At 39.0% G+C, this 17600-nt stretch overlaps 1 protein-coding gene across 3 annotated transcripts in view; it reads left to right on the forward strand.

Annotated features, from left to right (window-relative positions):
* The window catches only part of EIF3H (eukaryotic translation initiation factor 3 subunit H), a 97392-nt gene extending 85490 nt beyond the window's left edge, over nucleotides 1-11902 (forward strand). For all 3 annotated transcript variants that reach the window (XM_032468109.1, XM_032468107.1, XM_006186465.3), the window contains 4 exons: nucleotides 692-841; nucleotides 7815-7935; nucleotides 9897-10029; nucleotides 11679-11902. In XM_032468109.1, coding sequence (XP_032324000.1) covers nucleotides 692-841; nucleotides 7815-7935; nucleotides 9897-10029; nucleotides 11679-11776 — 502 coding nt within the window. In that variant the 3' untranslated portion in view covers nucleotides 11777-11902. The remainder of the gene's footprint in view (nucleotides 1-691; nucleotides 842-7814; nucleotides 7936-9896; nucleotides 10030-11678) is intronic.
* The last annotated feature ends 5698 nt before the right edge of the window (nucleotides 11903-17600 follow it).

The following is a 17600-nucleotide window of genomic DNA, read 5'->3' on the forward strand; positions in this document are numbered from 1 at the left end:
GTCAGAATTCTTTCATTTTCTTTAATTAGAAGAAGTTTTACATCTTAACTAAATTAAAGTTAGTGGCTTTGACTTCTTGTGGGACAGACAGTTCATTGGTAGTTTCCCATTTTGACTCCTAAAGAAATTCAGTTGCAAAGAATTTAAAAAGAAAAGCTAACTCCTGAACAATTCCTGTGTCTGGTAGTTCTAACTAAACTATGAGAAGTTGCATTCTTGCTGTGTTCTGAACCATTGTATGTGGAATACCCTGTAAGCCTTCTGCTTTTTTAATCTCTTTAGTTCAGTTTGCTTTTAAAATGAATTTTCCAAGAACTAGAGTATTTCTCTTTTCTGGCTATTTATTTTAAATATTTTAGATATAGATTATATAGCATAACTTACTATGACATTTACATTTTCGTATTCGTGACATTTTGAAGTTACCTGATATAGAGAAAGAATAGTTTCTTTTGCCAAGAGTCTTATTTTCTGGTCTTATAGCTCAAACTCAGATGATTTTCAAAGTTGCTCAAGTCACTCAACTTATGCTTAACTCTGTAAAACTCTAGTTGCTTTCCCTTTTTTAAAAAAAGTGCTAATGAAACAAAGATCCTAGAGAGGGTCTGTAATTAGGAAAGATGTATGAAATAGTCACTTTAACACTTCCTTCTGACCACCAGACTAACATATTTTTTAACATGCTTCACAGATTGAAAAAGGGAAATATCACCTTTGAGCACATGTTTGAAGAAGTGCCGATTGTAATTAAAAATTCACATCTGATCAACGTCCTAATGTGGGAGCTTGAGAAAAAGTCAGCTGTAGCAGATAAACATGAATTGCTCAGTCTTGCTAGCAGGTAAGCGGTCCTGTCTAATGAAAGGTCCCCCCCACCCCCCCTTTTAAATCACTTTCTGCTAAAGATTCTTTTACTTAGACTTTAACCTGTGAAACAAGAAAAAAAAAATTACTTCACATTTTGAGGCTCTTAAGATGTAGTGTTCACATGTAGTACTTGTCCAGCCCTGCTACAGTCCTAGGGAAAAGCCAAGCTTACTGATAAAGCAAGACAGTGTTTGAATTGTAGTATCTCCTGTTATTAAAAGAACCCTCTGCTATCTTTGCTGTGTCATTTTGATTTAGTAAATGCCCATAGGGGAGCGATTTTTAAATTTGTCTCAGCTTTATTTATTGTACACTGTCCTTAGAGGCTTATGGTATTATGTCTGGATATGTAATAATGCTTGAGAGAAAACCGAAAATTCTTCTTTGTTTTCCTGGTGGTACTTACTCTTGTTCAGATGTAGACTCTATTAGTAGTAAACTTCCTTTTTGAATTTTCAACTAAAATTAGAATTTCCTGAACCTGACCCTGGCTTTTACTATCTTAGGCAGTGGTGACACAGTTTCCTCCATTGTGACTGCTTTTAGCTGTCCAGTTGCTAAGGTATTATTTATTATATTGGTAAAATGCGGACTGACGTGTTCCAAAACAGATTATTTCCTTAATGGAATTAATGTTTCATTTTCCCTCACTTACTGCTTTTGACAGAAATATGAACAGAATCATGTGTGTAGCCCCTCTTAAATATCCTTTAAGCTTGATGTTAGTGATTGTTTTGTGGTAGGAGAGGGCTAACAGCGGACCTGTAGAATGATTCAATGGAAAGAGCAGGCAATCAGTCAGTATGCATTTGTTGAATGTCTGAGAATAGCAAGGTGCTCAGTTTGGAACATTTAGCTATTTATCAGTTTTTTTTATCAGATCTCTAGTTATCCCAGATAGAAGCTTGCACAGAAGAATACACAGACTTCAGAATCCTTCGATACAAGACAAGTGGGCTAAACCCAGAAGGACCAGCATACCCAGTGTTTTTCTTCTGCGCTGGGATGGGTAGGACTGTGGTTGAAGTGCCACCTTCTGTTGCGTGAATCCATCACAGAGGCCACTAGGAAGTCTGTCCAGGGGAAGGAGATGGAAACTGGATGGTAAACAGAGTGCTCAGTAATATAGCCAGGTTGCAAGGCTAATTTGGCACTAAAGAGTGTACTGTTTGACTGCAAACATAAATTCATAACAGCCCTTTAATTTGTCTCTTGTAGAAGGTCATATTTTTCTTTGTTGCTTTTACAAACATGCTCAGTGCACCTGTATTTAAAGCATTTGAGCTAAGAACCTTTTTCAGCATGCAAGGTTACAATTTGATATATTAAGTATATAGTTATATAATAATTTCAGATTTACTATGTGAAAGCTTTTGCTTACATAATTTATGTCTTCACCTTTTCCCAAGCTTCCTTTATTGAGCATACAAAACAAATAGAGCCCTTCTCTGCTTTCCCATTACCAATGAGTTGGTCTGTAATGTCTGTTTGTCCAAAGCAGCATTTATAATAGCCAGGAAAATGTTCCTAGTTCGCTACAGCAACTAAAATCTAGACAGATATTTTATTATAGTTTTTATCTTCTGTATTTTATGTGAACTAGGAAGAGAAGCCCTTTGCTTTCCATTTGAAGTTATTTAAAGGGTAAATTGGTGTTCCCGTTGGGAGGAAAAAAAAAAGTAACCGTGAAGCAGTGCTTATACTAATGGACTGTTACCTTGACCAACACTGATAATATTAATTTAAAAGACTGAAATGTAACCTTTGTACCTCTCAAATTTTAATTTCTAACATTAGTAGCATGATGATGGTAATCAGGCCATTTGCCATAAAAATTTTTTTTCTGAGAAACCACATCAGAAATCATTCTTAAGCGGCTCCTTAAATATTTCACTTGGTCTTGCTATTCACAACCCATATGTGTATACAAGCTCTTTGATTTACCTGATGAATTTGCTCTATGCTATGAGTAAAACATACTGCATTCCTTTTCATTAAAAAATTCTAATTCTCAATTTTAATTTTGTTATGTGGAAGTTCTAGTAATGGTTACTTCATAACAGCCTTTATTAATTTTTAAAAATGTGTTTCACAGTCTTCAACTTTTCACACATGAAAAAACAACTTTGTTTTTATTTTGTCTCTAAAAAAGTAAACTAAGGGTGGGCATCAGATATGAAGGATACTAAGGATAAGTTGATACTACAGCCAGAGCAGACTTATCACTGCCTGTCTCGGCTCACATCTGTTTAAGTTGTCTGTTTTCAGTTGTTCCCTTGGCAATAAAAGAAAAGGGTATATTATTGAAGCTTCTGACAATAACTCCCTGTTTCAGTATTCTAGTTGAACTGGTACTGAAAAGGGCCCCGTAAAATTGCTCTTGGTAATGGACCTGATTTCCTGTGAATAACGTTATCTGTGAAATAGTTACGTGCTATTGTTAATTCCTTTTGCCCTTCAAGTCCTGCCTCTACTGTGCAAATTTTCAAGTATTTCTTACTGGTTAGGTTTCTGAAGAGCATTACAGTAACAGCAATGCTATGAAATGTTTATAGTCCACATACCTGTGCTTGTGGTCTTTCACTGTAATGAGGTACACCTGCAGCGCATCATGTTCTCACTTTACATTAAAGCTGGTGCTCCGCATCTTTTGGTGGAGAGGGAAGGTCTATGCTAGCAGCAGCTTTCTCATTGCTAACAATCAGCGTAGTCAGCCTCCAAGATTTAAGGTCTGGGAAAGAATAATAGATCTGTTCTCTGCAGTGCCAGTAACTCTCCTTCGTGGCTTTCTCCAGTGTCACTGCTCTCTCCTTGATCATCCAGTTGAGGATTGGTGGTGATCTTTCCCTTCTGTGAAATTCTTTTGCCCTTAAGGACATAAATTACTTATTTAACAACTACCCATGTAGTTAATTACAATATTTCTTGTATCTAAATGACTCTGAGGGCCTCAGTCCTCCCACTGGGGAAAGTGAAGGGTCATTGTCTCCCCTGGGGTGGCCTCCGGGCCTCTGCTTTTCTGCACACTCTTTCCTCAGACATCTCCAGTTCCTCTATAGAGGAACTGGTTCTTTTCTGTTACATTTATTGACTGTTGTTTCCCATTTTAAAATGTTTTTGAAAATGCTTGGCTGTTGAGAAAAATTGATAGAATAATAATACAAGAAACACCCATAAACCTTTACCTGAATTCATCATTTGAATATGTTGCCATGTTTGCACCTGCTCTTTCTGTAGACAAAAATGTGCACTTTATTTCCTGAGCCATTTGAAAGGAAATTGTGGACATGACACTTAACTCCTAAATACTTGAACATGCATCTTCCTAAGTAAGGAAATTTAAACTTACTTAAGCCTCCCTCATCTTAAGAAAACAAAGATATAGAAAGAACACCTTTTGACCTCGAACCGTTGTTAACCATTTCCTCTCATCTTTTACTCCATTTTCTCTTTTTTTTTAGTCAAGCTTTTTAATAGAATTTTCTACATGTCTCTGTCTGTATTTACTCATTTCCCACTTATCCTCAACACTTAGTGTTCCGCTTACTCTTTGTCGTTGGAGCTCTTGCTAAAGTCGCAAAAAGTGACTTTATCACGATATTGCTGGGAGTTACAGACTCTTAAGCAATTAATGTGTTGCTAACACCTTCCTGAAATATTTTCTTTGGAGTCTAGGATCCTACCACTGGGTTACTTCTGGTTTTCTTCTCATTTTCCACAGTGAGATTTTTTTCTGCTCATCCCTAAATATCAGTGCTCCTTGGGTGTCTGTCTTTCCTCATGTGATTTCATCTTATTCTTTGTGTTTTGCTACTTTGTAAGTCAGCCTCATTATTTCTATTCCTGATTACTTTTCACAGTCTCCTAACTTCCTGCTTCTAACCTTTCCATCTTTATTGCAGCGATCTTGCTAATGCAAATTATATGGTCATATTATTCCTTTGCTTAAAATTTTTTGGCTGATTCCCCACTGTCCTTGAAATAGAATCCAAACTAAAGCCCTAGCTTCCAGGAGTCTTTTCGCTATGACCGTTTGCCTCTTCAGTTTTCCAGCTCTCTTTTTTTCCCGTTCTTGCCCTTTTCCCAAGTTACTTGCAGTTCTTCACATGCATTGTGCTTTTCATGCCACTGTCTCCGAATGTGTTGCCTACACACAGTATCTGCAGTGTCTGTCCCCCCCCCCCCCCAATCCTCCTTGTCTCCAGTTCCCATCTCCAGCTACTTCAGAAACTTAAAAGTTAGCTGTCGGATAATCTGGAACGTCTCGTCTGTTCCTACCAAACTATCTTTTATGCTTGCGTTCTCCCACCACTGTGTTGCATTCCTCTCTTCTCACCAGAATGTTTTGAGTGCAACAGTGTCTTATGTATAGTATCTTATAACAGAGTGACTGGAAAAGTAAGTATGTACTCTGTAATGTGTGTTGAAAGAACGCCTGTGAGAGGGCACAGTATTGTTAAATTACAATCCCGCAGTTATTTGGAAAGCAGTGTTACTATGTAACAGTGGGTCTGGACATTGGATTAACTATTGGGAAAAATTATTTTAATTCCTCACTTGCACCATCAGCTCAAGTTATGAATGAATTAAAATCAGACTACTAAGAAATTGGAAAAAAAAGAAGTGAATACTAAATCTGGCTTCCAAAGCAGAAGAAATTTTAAAAGTTAAAGTGATTCATAAAATTACAATGTAATAAGATAAATATGAAATAGAATGTAATTTGAAAAAAGCAGTTGATTCTTAGGTTTTAGGCCAAGTTGCTGGACCAACTACCAGACCTGGGATTAAAAGATAAATGTATCTACACACACACACACACACACACACACACACGCTCTTCCTTTCTATTTAACTTTCTAATTTTCTTCAGGTTACAGTTGGAATCTGTATAGAATCCATGTTTTAACTGGATTTATTTTTATTCATTAACCAAACTGTTTAGCTGGTCAAGCCAGGAAACAGGGAGTCACCCTTGATTCCTGTCTCTCAGCTCTGCCCACTGTTCTCCATGCTCACTGCCACCGTGTCAGCCCAAGCCACCACTGTTTCTCTCTCTAATATCACAGTACGAAGAATACAGTTCAGTGGTTTTTTAATATATTCACAATACTCTGCAACTGTTACACTAATTCTGGAACATTTTCATCACCCAAACAGAAACCCTATGCCCCTAAGTGGTCCCTTCTCCCCCCATCCCTTTGTGGGCACTGATTGCTCTCTGCCTCTGTGGATTTGCCTCTTCTGGACATTTCATGTAGATGGACCCAGACTGTAAGTGGCCTTTTGTGTCTGGCTTCTTTCACTTACATAGTGCCTTTAAGTTTCACTCATGCATCAGTACTTTATTCTTTCTATGGCTCAGTCGTATTCTGTTGTATGGATGTATCACAATTTATCCATTTGTCCTTTGATAGACATTTGGGTTTTTTCTCCTTCCTGGTTCTTTTGAATAATATCAACACACATGCATAAATTTTTGTGTGAGTTTAAGTTTTCAGTTCTCTTGAGTATATACCTAGGAGTAGAATTGCTGGGTCGTGTGGTGACTGTTTAACTGTTTGAGGAACTGCTAAACGGTTTTCCACAGCGGCAGCACCATTTTACATTCTCACCACCGTATGTGAGTTTTCTGATTTCTCTGCATTCTTGCCAGCATTCCACAGTAGAGTCTTAGTCATCTCCTAGTTTCTACTCTCCAGTGAATTCTCTGCAGAGCGGCCAAGGTGATCATTTTAAAATTTAAGGCAAAATATGTGGCCAGAGCACCATTCACACTGGAGTGGCAGGGTCCCGTGCATAGTGTTGTTGGGGTGCTCTGTGGTGCAGCAGAGGCTTCCTGTATGTGCTTGTCTGACCCCAACCCTATCTCTGTGCTCCTGCCATGTTAGGCCTTTTCTTTTCATAGGTCTAGTTCTTGCCCATCTCAGGCCTTCAGCGCTTGTGCTTTCTTCCACCTAGAATACTTTTACATGGCTGATTTCCTTTTTATCTTTTGCTTCCAGCCTGCCATCATTTTAAAGAGATATCCTGACCATGCTCTCTAAAGTGTCTCTCTGTCTGCCTCCTCCCCTCTCCCAGTCAGTTGTAAGCTTAGTGAAGACCGAGACCTTGAATGTCTCATTCACTGTCGTCTCTTTATTTGCTAACACTGAGGCTGGAACATAATAGGTGTTTAGTGAATACCTGTTTGAAATGCATGCATGAGTACTTTTGTCAACTAGTTACGTTTAGAGTACATATGTGTATGGTGGGCCTCACCGTGGTGGGATGTAGTTGTGGGCATAAGTCAGTGAGTACGGCAGGCCTTGTACTAAGCATTAGCATCACTTTATAAAAGAAGATTTTGGTAAATGAGCTGCAATAGAAATTTCTGGAGAGTAAAAGAATGGTGAATGATAGTACTTCAGATTCTAGGAAGGGCAGAGGAAAGGAACGCCCGCCGTCCCTTGGCTTTGCAGAGTCAATGCTGTTGTTACTCTTTTAGAACCTTGTATGTAGAGAAATCATGTGCTGGAAGTCTCAGCATGGTTCTTCCTTTCGGTGGCTACTTATCTGAATGCCCCGGAGCACATTTGGGGAGGGCAGGGCTGGGCTGAGGAAAAGGGTTCAGGAGTACTGAGCTTAGGTTAAACCTGGTGGTTCAGCAAACACACATTGCAGATAGCCTGCTCAATATGTTTGACTGCTCCTGCTCTGACATATGTGTGCTCTGACAGTAAGAAATTGAACTGCTTTTGAGACACCCTTGTAGTTACAGTTGTGGGTTCGATACGGAAAATTTAATAACAAGCTGACTCCCATTCTTTCTTCCACTTTGTTTTCTTGTGCCGTGTGCTCATTCTTTCAGCAAATGGCAGGTTAGTTTCCTGTCTAAGAACTGCGTAGAGTGGTAGAGCTAAAACTTTTACAGTGTGACGTGGCAGTATACTTACTTTATATTTCAGCAATCATCTGGGGAAGAACCTTCAGTTGCTGATGGACAGAGTGGATGAAATGAGCCAAGACATAGTTAAATATAACACGTATTTGCGGAACACGAGTAAACAGCAGCAGCAGAAACATCAGGTTGGTATCGTGGGAAAACTCAGCAAACAGGATTCATTTCTAAGTATGATGCTTCAAGTCACCTTCAAAATGACCTGAATTATCTTTGTTAAAGCCTTAACTCTTAGCTAGTAACTATCATATTTTAAAAGTTCATTCTTTGTATAGTATGTTCCTAATGTACTGTTTACAGGTTGTACTTATAAATACCTGTCTTAAAGAGAACTGGCATGCGAAGCTCAGACTGAAATGCCAGTGTTATGCAAATAAGATACATTTATTGAGAAAATCAGAGGCAGAAAGAGTCTAGAGGGTCACAGCTCATTTCTTTACTAACTGTAATTGGTTTGCTAGTGGCTCATTGCAGCATAGTTAGCAATCTTCAGTTCATTTAAAAACCTGAGCAATTGTGATTAAGAGCAAGCAATTTTGATAGGGAATAATAGACCAACTGCTGTGAAATAGATAGTATGATACAGATAAAAACCCTAGAGTTACCTGGATATTCTCATATGCACATCCACACTGCTACAGCCATTTAATCTTTTCTTTATTAGTGTTGCCTGAAGGCCACATGAATTTCCCACCTCCTGGAGTATTGCTTTGGACTGTATTGTTTTGAAAAGTTCTTAGTATTTGATTCATAAATAAGTTGATTCCAGAATGCATATTCATGTGAGGTGTTTGACTTCTCCACATTTATTAAAATGTACTGTAAGTGTTGGTAACTATAGGATTCTAAGCACACCTAGGTGGGTCTCAGAATATTACATTACTTTTTTTTTTATTATCACTGCTCATATATTCAGTGAAATTTAAAATACTTTGTTTCTACCATACATAGAATTTAAAAAACACAGATAAAGCTATAAAGTACCTCTTTTTAACTGAGAAGATGGTGATGAAGATGACGATAGTGAAAATGTCTTATAATCTGGGGAGGAGAAAAATCCAGCTTGATTTGATCCTCCAGCTGACTCCTCCTGTAGGTGAAGGACTCAACATGGAGGATCAAATTGAAAATCTGTCACCCATGAGACAGCTGATTCTGGAGACCAATCTTAAGAGCTATTCTGTAGAATTCTAATATGTCTTAAAAAATTTGCATTTGACATTTATTCTTACTTAGTAGCACCATTCATAGCCCTTTTTAGATTTGTCTCACTTCTGCTCTCAGACCCCATCATGAGTGTAGAAGTCGTTGCAAGTTACTCCCCTTCTTTAGGAAAGCAGGGACTTCAGATTTCGGCTACTACCTTTTCAGGCTATGTGTGGAGTATTATTTTCTTTGCTATTGTAAGCATGCTACAGCATTAGCATCTTGACTGTAATTTGAACTATAAGTTTATAATAGATCTATACCTTTATATACACCCCTGCCTTCTCTGCAGAGGGTCATGGGAATCCAGAGTTTGAAAGCTTTTGAAACATTATCTGAGCTAATATTCATTCTTAGCTGCAGAGCTAATAGCACAGATGATTATCTGTTATTAAGAATAGTAATAGTATTTACTGTTATAATAGTAACGGTAATGGTGATGTTATAATAGTAACATCATCAGTATTACTGTTATTTTTAGTACAGGTAAAGTTGAAAAAATTCCCCAGTATGGTGTTTCATTACTTAGTAGTTAAAGACGAATCGTACTTGTAGTGCAGTTACCTACGCCTTTGTGATGGTAAAGTTACTCCTTTTTACTCACTAATCTTGAGCTTCTTTGCTTTTAACCCCCTGTTTCTCACATAACCAGTTTTGTTTTTCCAAATCATTAGTTACAGACTCTTAGAGCTCAGAGTGACACTCAAGTTTACAGCAAGGAAATTTTGACTGTAGCCATATTTAGCCTCAACTAAGGTTGCCATTTATAAAACCGAGGTTGGAATTCAGAGCAATAGGGTTTTGCTGATTGCAGAGGTCAGGGAGGTCTTTTTTAGTCTCAGGCAGAGAAAAATAACCGCATCATTTCTCCTCTGAATTTTAGTATCAGCAGCGTCGCCAGCAGGAGAATATGCAGCGCCAGAGTCGAGGGGAACCCCCGCTCCCTGAGGAGGATCTGTCCAAACTCTTCAAACCACACCAGCCCCCTGCCAGGATGGATTCTCTGCTCATTGCAGGTACTGTTAGCCAGTGCAGGGCGAGGCTGGTTTTCTTTACTCTTTAGGAAGCAGAAGACACTGAGAGATTCACAAACAGAATAATACGTCATAATAGCTGGCATATTTAAAATGATTGAATGATGAATTTGAATCCAGCACCTGTAATTTCTGAAATTTAACAATTTGTCAGTCTTTGTTGTTTCTGAGGTCCTTTCAGTGCTTCACTCTGTGTTTATCTAAACGCTTTTGAGATGGCATTATATAAACTTTCTAAAATGGGAAGGTTTTATGTGAGTCATCTTTCATGGAAACCAAGAAAAAAAATATTTATAACCTCATAATGCAAAAGATCATTTAGCTCAAACCCCTTACTTTTGATGTTCTAGTCTAGCACCCAGCCCATGTCTGTATGTGGGTGTTTGACTTGAACTGGATTTTTTGATTTGAAGAAGTATTTCCCTAACTGTTCATTGCCCCAGAAGACACCATTAAGTGCACTAAAAATAGTGGACTCTTGTCTCGTAATTCATAAATATATAAACATTTGTTTAAAAGGTGCCATCTGTGCCTATAAGCTTTATTTCCTCCATACCTACATTTCATAAATACAGCACATTTCTAATTTCTGGGGGAAAAAAACAGAAAAGAGTACAGATACTTAGACTTGTATTATAGCAATATGAATGTAACTCTGGATGGACTTTCGCTGGGGATTCCTGACATTTAACGCCGCCTTCAAGGGGTAGAGGACTTGTTTCCTATGCTCGGGCTTGATTTTGGCCACATAACAATTCATGCTCTTATTTAGCTGTACTGCCGTATTTCTTTATACATGTTGTTAAATACTGCTTGATTCCATCAGCCAGTTGTCCATGAGAGATTTCTTAGAATGAAAAATCCTAATCAAAGAAAAGCTGATCTTCTGCAATTTCTCAATTCCATTGATGTATTTTTAGTGTGGGAGGAAATTCCAAACTCCTTCAAACTTTCTGGTACACATATACATTAAATTTGGGAAACTGAGATACATTACTTACTTAAGGTCCAGATAAAGCAGAAATGTATTTCTTACACTTTCAAAAAAAAAAAAAATGAAACCATTGCATCAGATTAGATCATTAGTTTTAAGACTTAAAAAGCAGTGATTGCGCCCTTTCCTCACATGGACTTCCTGCTTCTGCTCTGTCTCGGCTCCAGGGTTGTGCCGGAAGGCTGTTAATATTTCCAGAGCACAGACTGTGCTAGTGTACTGGTTAACAGCTGGGTCAGGTTAGTTTGCCGTTCTATGATTTGGTATCTCCTTCCTACCTGGCTAAGAAGAGCCAAGGCTGTTTTTTCACTTGTCTTAGGACAGTGTTGGTCCGATCTGCACAGTCAGTACAGCTAATATGTGCTTACCTGTTGAAAATCTTTTAAAAAGTTGTAGTTTTTCTTTATTCTCCATGTAATCAAGAGTGGAAGGTAGTTTATATTCAAAACAACTTATATTCTTCATTATCCTTTATGAACAAATAGAATTGATTCTTACAAACTCTTTTTTCAAAACATAACAAAATAAAATTCTGGTGATTCTATATTATGCTGATTTTCTCGTTTGACTAGTGTTCTAGGTCATTTTACAATTTTCTGGAATGTTGTGACTGTCTTTCTCTTTGCCAAATGCACAGGTCAGATTAATACTTACTGCCAGAACATCAAGGAGTTCACTGCCCAAAACTTAGGCAAACTCTTCATGGCCCAGGCTCTTCAAGAATACAACAATTAAGAAAAGGAAGTTTCCAGAAAAGGAGTTAATGTGGACTCTTGAGATCACATTGGAGTACCTCTCGGAAGAAACACACTGCTCACTGAAAAGTATTTCCAGCAAATAATAAAATAAAAATAAAACAGTCTCGACTGCTTGCTCATTTGCTTTTAGACATATTCTATCTAGCTTCATATTTTTGTTTTTCTTATAACTGTGCATTTCCAAAGATAAAGCAGGCCTGACCCGAAGCTTCACCAGCCTCAGACCTGCAGGCTCCATCACCTTTCTTACCTCTGTGGTGCCGCGTTCCAGCCACAGCCCATGCTGCCTATCCTGACGCCTGACCTGGAGGCCCGGGCACCTACTGTGAATTCTAGTCCATCATCGCCCCCAAATGAGTGCCCCTGGAAGCCCCGGCTTCCTGTGCCTGCTCTGGCACCGCTCGTCCCCAGGCCTGGAGTTGCTCTGCATGCTTCCCATGAATCTGCTTTTTCATTTCTGCAGGTGAAGTTCGCCCGATCCCCATGCTCATAGGCCAGTCATTTGGCACAAGAATTTAAAAAAAAAAAAAAAAGTCATTTCACCAAAGGACCATATTTTTATTTTGTATGAAAATGAAATTCATTCTGTGTATATTTTTTTTGTGTGTGTGTTGAGGACTTCATGTTTATTTTTTTTCATACCGTGAAATACGATTCTGCCAATAGCAAGTTTTATGAGTGGGGAAAGAAGAATTGGGAGACCAGTACTACATTGGGGGAAAAAAAAGACTATTTTAATAATTTTGTATTCAAAAGAAAATAAAAAATCTTGCCATTTGTATAACATCAAAATCAGTGGGATTTACCAGCCGGTGGAGGTGTGCCAATGAGACTTTTACTTGATTTTCACCTGGAAGACATGGCCCTAGGACGATGATCACAAGGAACGGATAACAGGTAAGAAGTGTTGAGAAACCCTTTTTTCCCAACATTGCTGTTTTGATAGTAGCCCTGGGGCTCTGGGATCAGGCAGCTGGATTGCAGCTTAGCCCTTCCCTTCAATGTGTCCTCACGTTGCTCAGCTTCCCTGTGCCTCACTCTCCTCACCCAGAAGAGATGGGAAGAGGTGAAAAAAGGCACTCTAGGCTCTCCATTCAGGATACTGGCTTGTTAGCAGGTTTTTGCTTTTAAAAAGGTCTGGCACTTGAACGTTCTAGAGTTCAGGTATTTGCTCACATGTAATAAATTTTCCTAGGGTACGTGGACTTACTGGTCGAAGGGTATATAAAACTCTAAGGCTTTTTAGTTCTATTGCCAAATTGTCTTCAAGAAAGATGATACAGATTTGCTTTCCTACCCACGTTAATTCGTATTTGAGTGAACACATATTTGAGTGTGACTGTTCGGCAGGTGGATGTATTGATAAACAAAGGTCGTCGTGGTCCTCTGCCCTTGTGGATGGTACACTCTCTTGGTTGCTTTTCCTGTATCCTTAATGCCTAGATTTGGAATTGTATTGTGGAGTTAAACAGAGCACCCTTGAAGTGTCAATGAGCAAACTAAAAGGAAAATCAGTTCAGTCACAACCTACTGTTTTCCTTATGGTGTGTGATTAATATAACAAGATTCAATTATATTTTTAAAGGTGATTCTTAAATTTGATATGAATGTCTAGATGCCCGTAACTCAGTAATTTGAGAATAGACACTTAGATTTCAGTGGTTTTTGAGTTAGAAATTACTGTAGTGGGAAAAACGGTTTAGGAAAACATGTTAATGGAAATTAAGTCTCCACAGTATGTAGCGTTAGGGAATAGCTTCGGTTCGGCATTTGAGTTGGGTGCTATATTCTGACATTTTTCAGGAACAAATACGTGTGGTTCATTTTCTATAAATATTTGCAGTTTCTTGAAGTTGAAATGAGTTAAGCTCATAAACTGAGTACCAGGTCTAATAAATCATTCACTTACCCAAGAACAAAAAAACAGAAAAAGCTAGCATGTTAATCTAATGGGATATTTAAAGTTAAAAACCAAGAAAAGTAAAGTGTATTTGATATTAACCCCATAATTATCGACAGTGCTCTATAAGGTTCTAGAAAACAGCATTATTAATTGAAAATACCTGAGAGAATGAATCTTTAGCCTGCCCAAAATACCTTATTCATTTAGTATGGAGGTAAAGTAAAAGAACTTTTTTCTCCATTTTTGGAAGCTTGGAAATAGAGATTTGGTTACCTAATGTTAACCTCATTAGTGGAGCTCAGTGTGATTTCTCACAGCATCTAAATATTTAAATTTTAGCCTTCCAAAATATTACTATACAGTATGTTTTTGTAACATTGTTTGGAAAACCTACTTCAGCTTTACTTTCAAACCATGCCGGTACTGAACTCTTAACAGATATCAGAATGTTATGAAAAATTTTTTATTTGAGTTATAAATTCCATCTGACAGTAAACATTTCTCATTCAAATTGAATAGATACCATTTATCAATTTTTTTTTTCCTCTTCTCGTTAGGCATCTTTTTCTGTGGTAGTTCTATCATAGAAGTAGGGCAAGGGTGTTTAAGGAGATAATCAAATTGGGACAAGCCAAATGCCGATAAGGGCCTATTTTAGCAAGGGCTCATCTATAGAAAGCGCGATCGAGTCGTCAGTGCCAACAGAGGATTCCTTTACTTGGCATGTGTGGAAGGAGTGACGGTGGTTAGTAGATAAATAGTGGAGGGAACAGTGAAGATCTGAGTGCATTAATGTCAGAAGAGCAGTGGATGGTTTGTGCATCTCACAGCCTGAGAATGTGCACTGGAGGAGTTCGAGCCTGCTTACTGTGCAGTGACTCTCAGATTGGATTCTGAACATCTTTGGATGAGTTGGAACAGGGGTTGATCTGACTCCAGGTTACCTGAGACAGGGAAGGAGGGTTGGGAAGCCAGAGCTATTGGGAAACTACAATTTGCTGGAACAGACAGCCGTGGCCTAACACCCGTTACCTCGAGCTTTGTTTTTACACGGATGCACTCTCCTTACGATGCACCATAAGCCTGCTTGGCGTTATGCTGGAAACCAGAATGGCGATACTGAAGCCTCAGTAGCGATTTTAGGAACACAATCCATGGATGTGGAAATGGTTTCCGAGAGCTACCACCCCAACCTTGGGAGTCTGGGCCACTGTGTAGGGGTTTGGTCTATTCCAGGTATTTCTTTAAATACCTGCATCTCCCTTGTTCTCAGAGGCTGTTAAGCCCTCACATCAGTTGTCATATGACTAGTTTGTTAGAGTCACAATTTGATTTGGTGGGATTGATTTTGAGGTCAGTTACATTTTCTGACAACTATGAATTAGACATCCCATTTTCAGTCCTTTCATTGAATCAATGGCAAGTGGTCTGCCAAAGATTGGATGCAGCCTCAGAGTCTTACCAACTTAAGTGGTCCCTGGAACCTTCGTGAGTTGAGGGGATAGTAGATGGGGTGCTGAGTCCATGCTCACTCCAGGACTTGCTGGGAGGTCCTTTTCAACAGGTCGCAGATAAACACTTAGTTTCTTTCCACGTGCATCCTCCCTCACCCCTCCAAAAAAAAAAGTCTAAGGAAATTTTAACCCATGAATACTGTACTGTAATGAAATGTAAACATGATTTTTCTCTTCTTTTAATCCAGAAGTTACAGTTTTTACATTTGGACAAAAGTGAAGGACTCTACATCATCAGAGCCTTACCAGTGCCGGGCGGCCCATTTCCATGTGTCCTTATTTACAGTCGAGTTGATTGCAGTAGGAAAATATTCTTATTGCTTCTAGCATTTGTGTCAGCCTCAAGACGTAAACTCAGGTGTCACTTCTATTTCCTTCAGTAATATATTTTTTTCATTGACCCTTCTCCAGGGCACAGCCATTTCTGGCATCTCTTGTCTTCCTTTGTGGACTTGCAGGCAACGGATTTGTTTAACTTTCAGCAGTGTTTACTGCTTCTGACGGTAAATGGTCCTTGCCTTTTCTTCTTGGACCGGAGTCTCTTCTTGCCAATGTTTTACTTTGTATGTGTTGGAAACCGTTCTTATTTTGTCAAATCCCCTGGGTAATCTTTCTCCACCTTTGTTTATCTTGTCATTTGGCTTTCACTTGCTTAACTCATTCCTAGATATTCAACCTGCCTATGATTCTTTAGTTTTGATTCTTGCTTTTCTCCATTTTGAGGTTTTAAAATTGCATTTCATTCTTCTTAAAGTCACAAAGATTTTAAATTTTTCCCTGTTGGAATCACACGTCTCTGAATGTCACAATTCTCCCAATAACCTCATCTCCTAGATCACAATGGTGAGGGTCTATTTTTTCTCTTTGATGCGTGCAGCAACCATTACTGCTAATGAAAGGTCTTCGTGTGCATTTAGGGGAAACCAGACCTCTAATGAGATACAGAGAGGAACTGCAGCTGATGCTTTCCACTTCTAGCCCACTGTACTATAACAGAAATGCACTCTCAGAAGGCAATGGGCCAAAGAAATACAAAATGCATGTGCCGCCTACATAAAATATCTAGTCTGGTCTTAATGGACGAGCGGTGTTTTGGCTTCTAGTCTGATATTCCAAACCTGCCAGAGGGGACTCATGTTACCCCAGGTACTTGGAGAAGAAAGTGAATAGAGTGCACTGCATTTGAAACAGCTTTTAAGAACGATCTACATTAATATGTTTCACAGTTCTCAAAGTAATTGCTCATGTGTTTTCTTGTTTGGGATAGGAAAGGAGTACAGATGTGTTATGAAGCCAGTGTGCTTGATACTTGGTAATTCCTGCTCAGGGATGATGAAACCAAACTTCGAAAAGGTGTGATTAACTGAAGCTCACAACACTCCTAGGTGGCAGGACCAGCACCGGAGCCCAGGCCTTGAGTTCTCTTAGGAGTACTTGGCACAACCTCCCTGCTCAACACGACTCTAGAGAAAGAGTTCTCATCTCAACACAGCTTCTCATTTGTGTGGTATCTTCACTCCTATAGTGACTCACTCTCTCCCCTCCTCCCTTCCTGTTTTGCCCCCTAATTCAACCCAACCCCACATTCATAGGATCCTACTGGTGAGCTTCCAGTGCCCATGTTTGTAATTAGACCAGGGTGGACACCTTACCCAATTAGTGGCCCTCTTCTGATAAACGAGAATTGAGGTTAAGGGATTCCAGTGTCCACTGGGGTTTATTTCTTGACTAGAGAATATCTAACCTCTGGTTAACCATTTGGTAACATAGGTTAACCAGAGCATGGGGAGAAGCAGAGAGGTTCAAGGATGGAAGAACGCTTCCAAGTCCCTGACACTTGGATTTTTCTCTTTCCAGTCCCTTTCTGAGGCCTGTTTATATTCCTGCCCTTGGATCTTTTAAGAACACCTTGGAATCTTCTTAATAACACTGCCCTTTTTTCCTCCTTCAAATTTGAGTTGGTTTCTGTTGCTTTTAACCTCAAAAATGCCAAATCCAACTCGTGTATAATAAGGCTTCTTTATTATTAGGCCTGAATGAATTTGAGAAGGTGCAGTCTTAACAAGGCAATGGGAGGATCAAAGTTATTTTGCAAATAGTAACATTTCAGAGCAGGAGGGGACACAGCCTGATCTGTTGGCTACCTCAAACACACCCAGTTCCAGATGTAGAAACAGGCTCCGAGAGCTTTAAATACTGTTTCCAAAATCGCCTAGGTCATTCACTCCTCTTTTGTACTCTGTCTCATCATTTCTCAAAGAGCTCAAGTGTTGCCCCTTTCATGCTGATGCACTTTCTTTCTGTCTTTCCTGATGCACCCTGGAGTTGAGGTGTGCTCTCTGAAGCATTTGGAGCGCAAAGGTCAAACACCCTCAAGAAAGAAC

Source organism: Camelus ferus, chromosome 25 (genome assembly GCF_009834535.1).
Source record: "Camelus ferus isolate YT-003-E chromosome 25, BCGSAC_Cfer_1.0, whole genome shotgun sequence".
In the NCBI taxonomy this organism is placed as follows: domain Eukaryota; kingdom Metazoa; phylum Chordata; class Mammalia; order Artiodactyla; family Camelidae; genus Camelus; species Camelus ferus.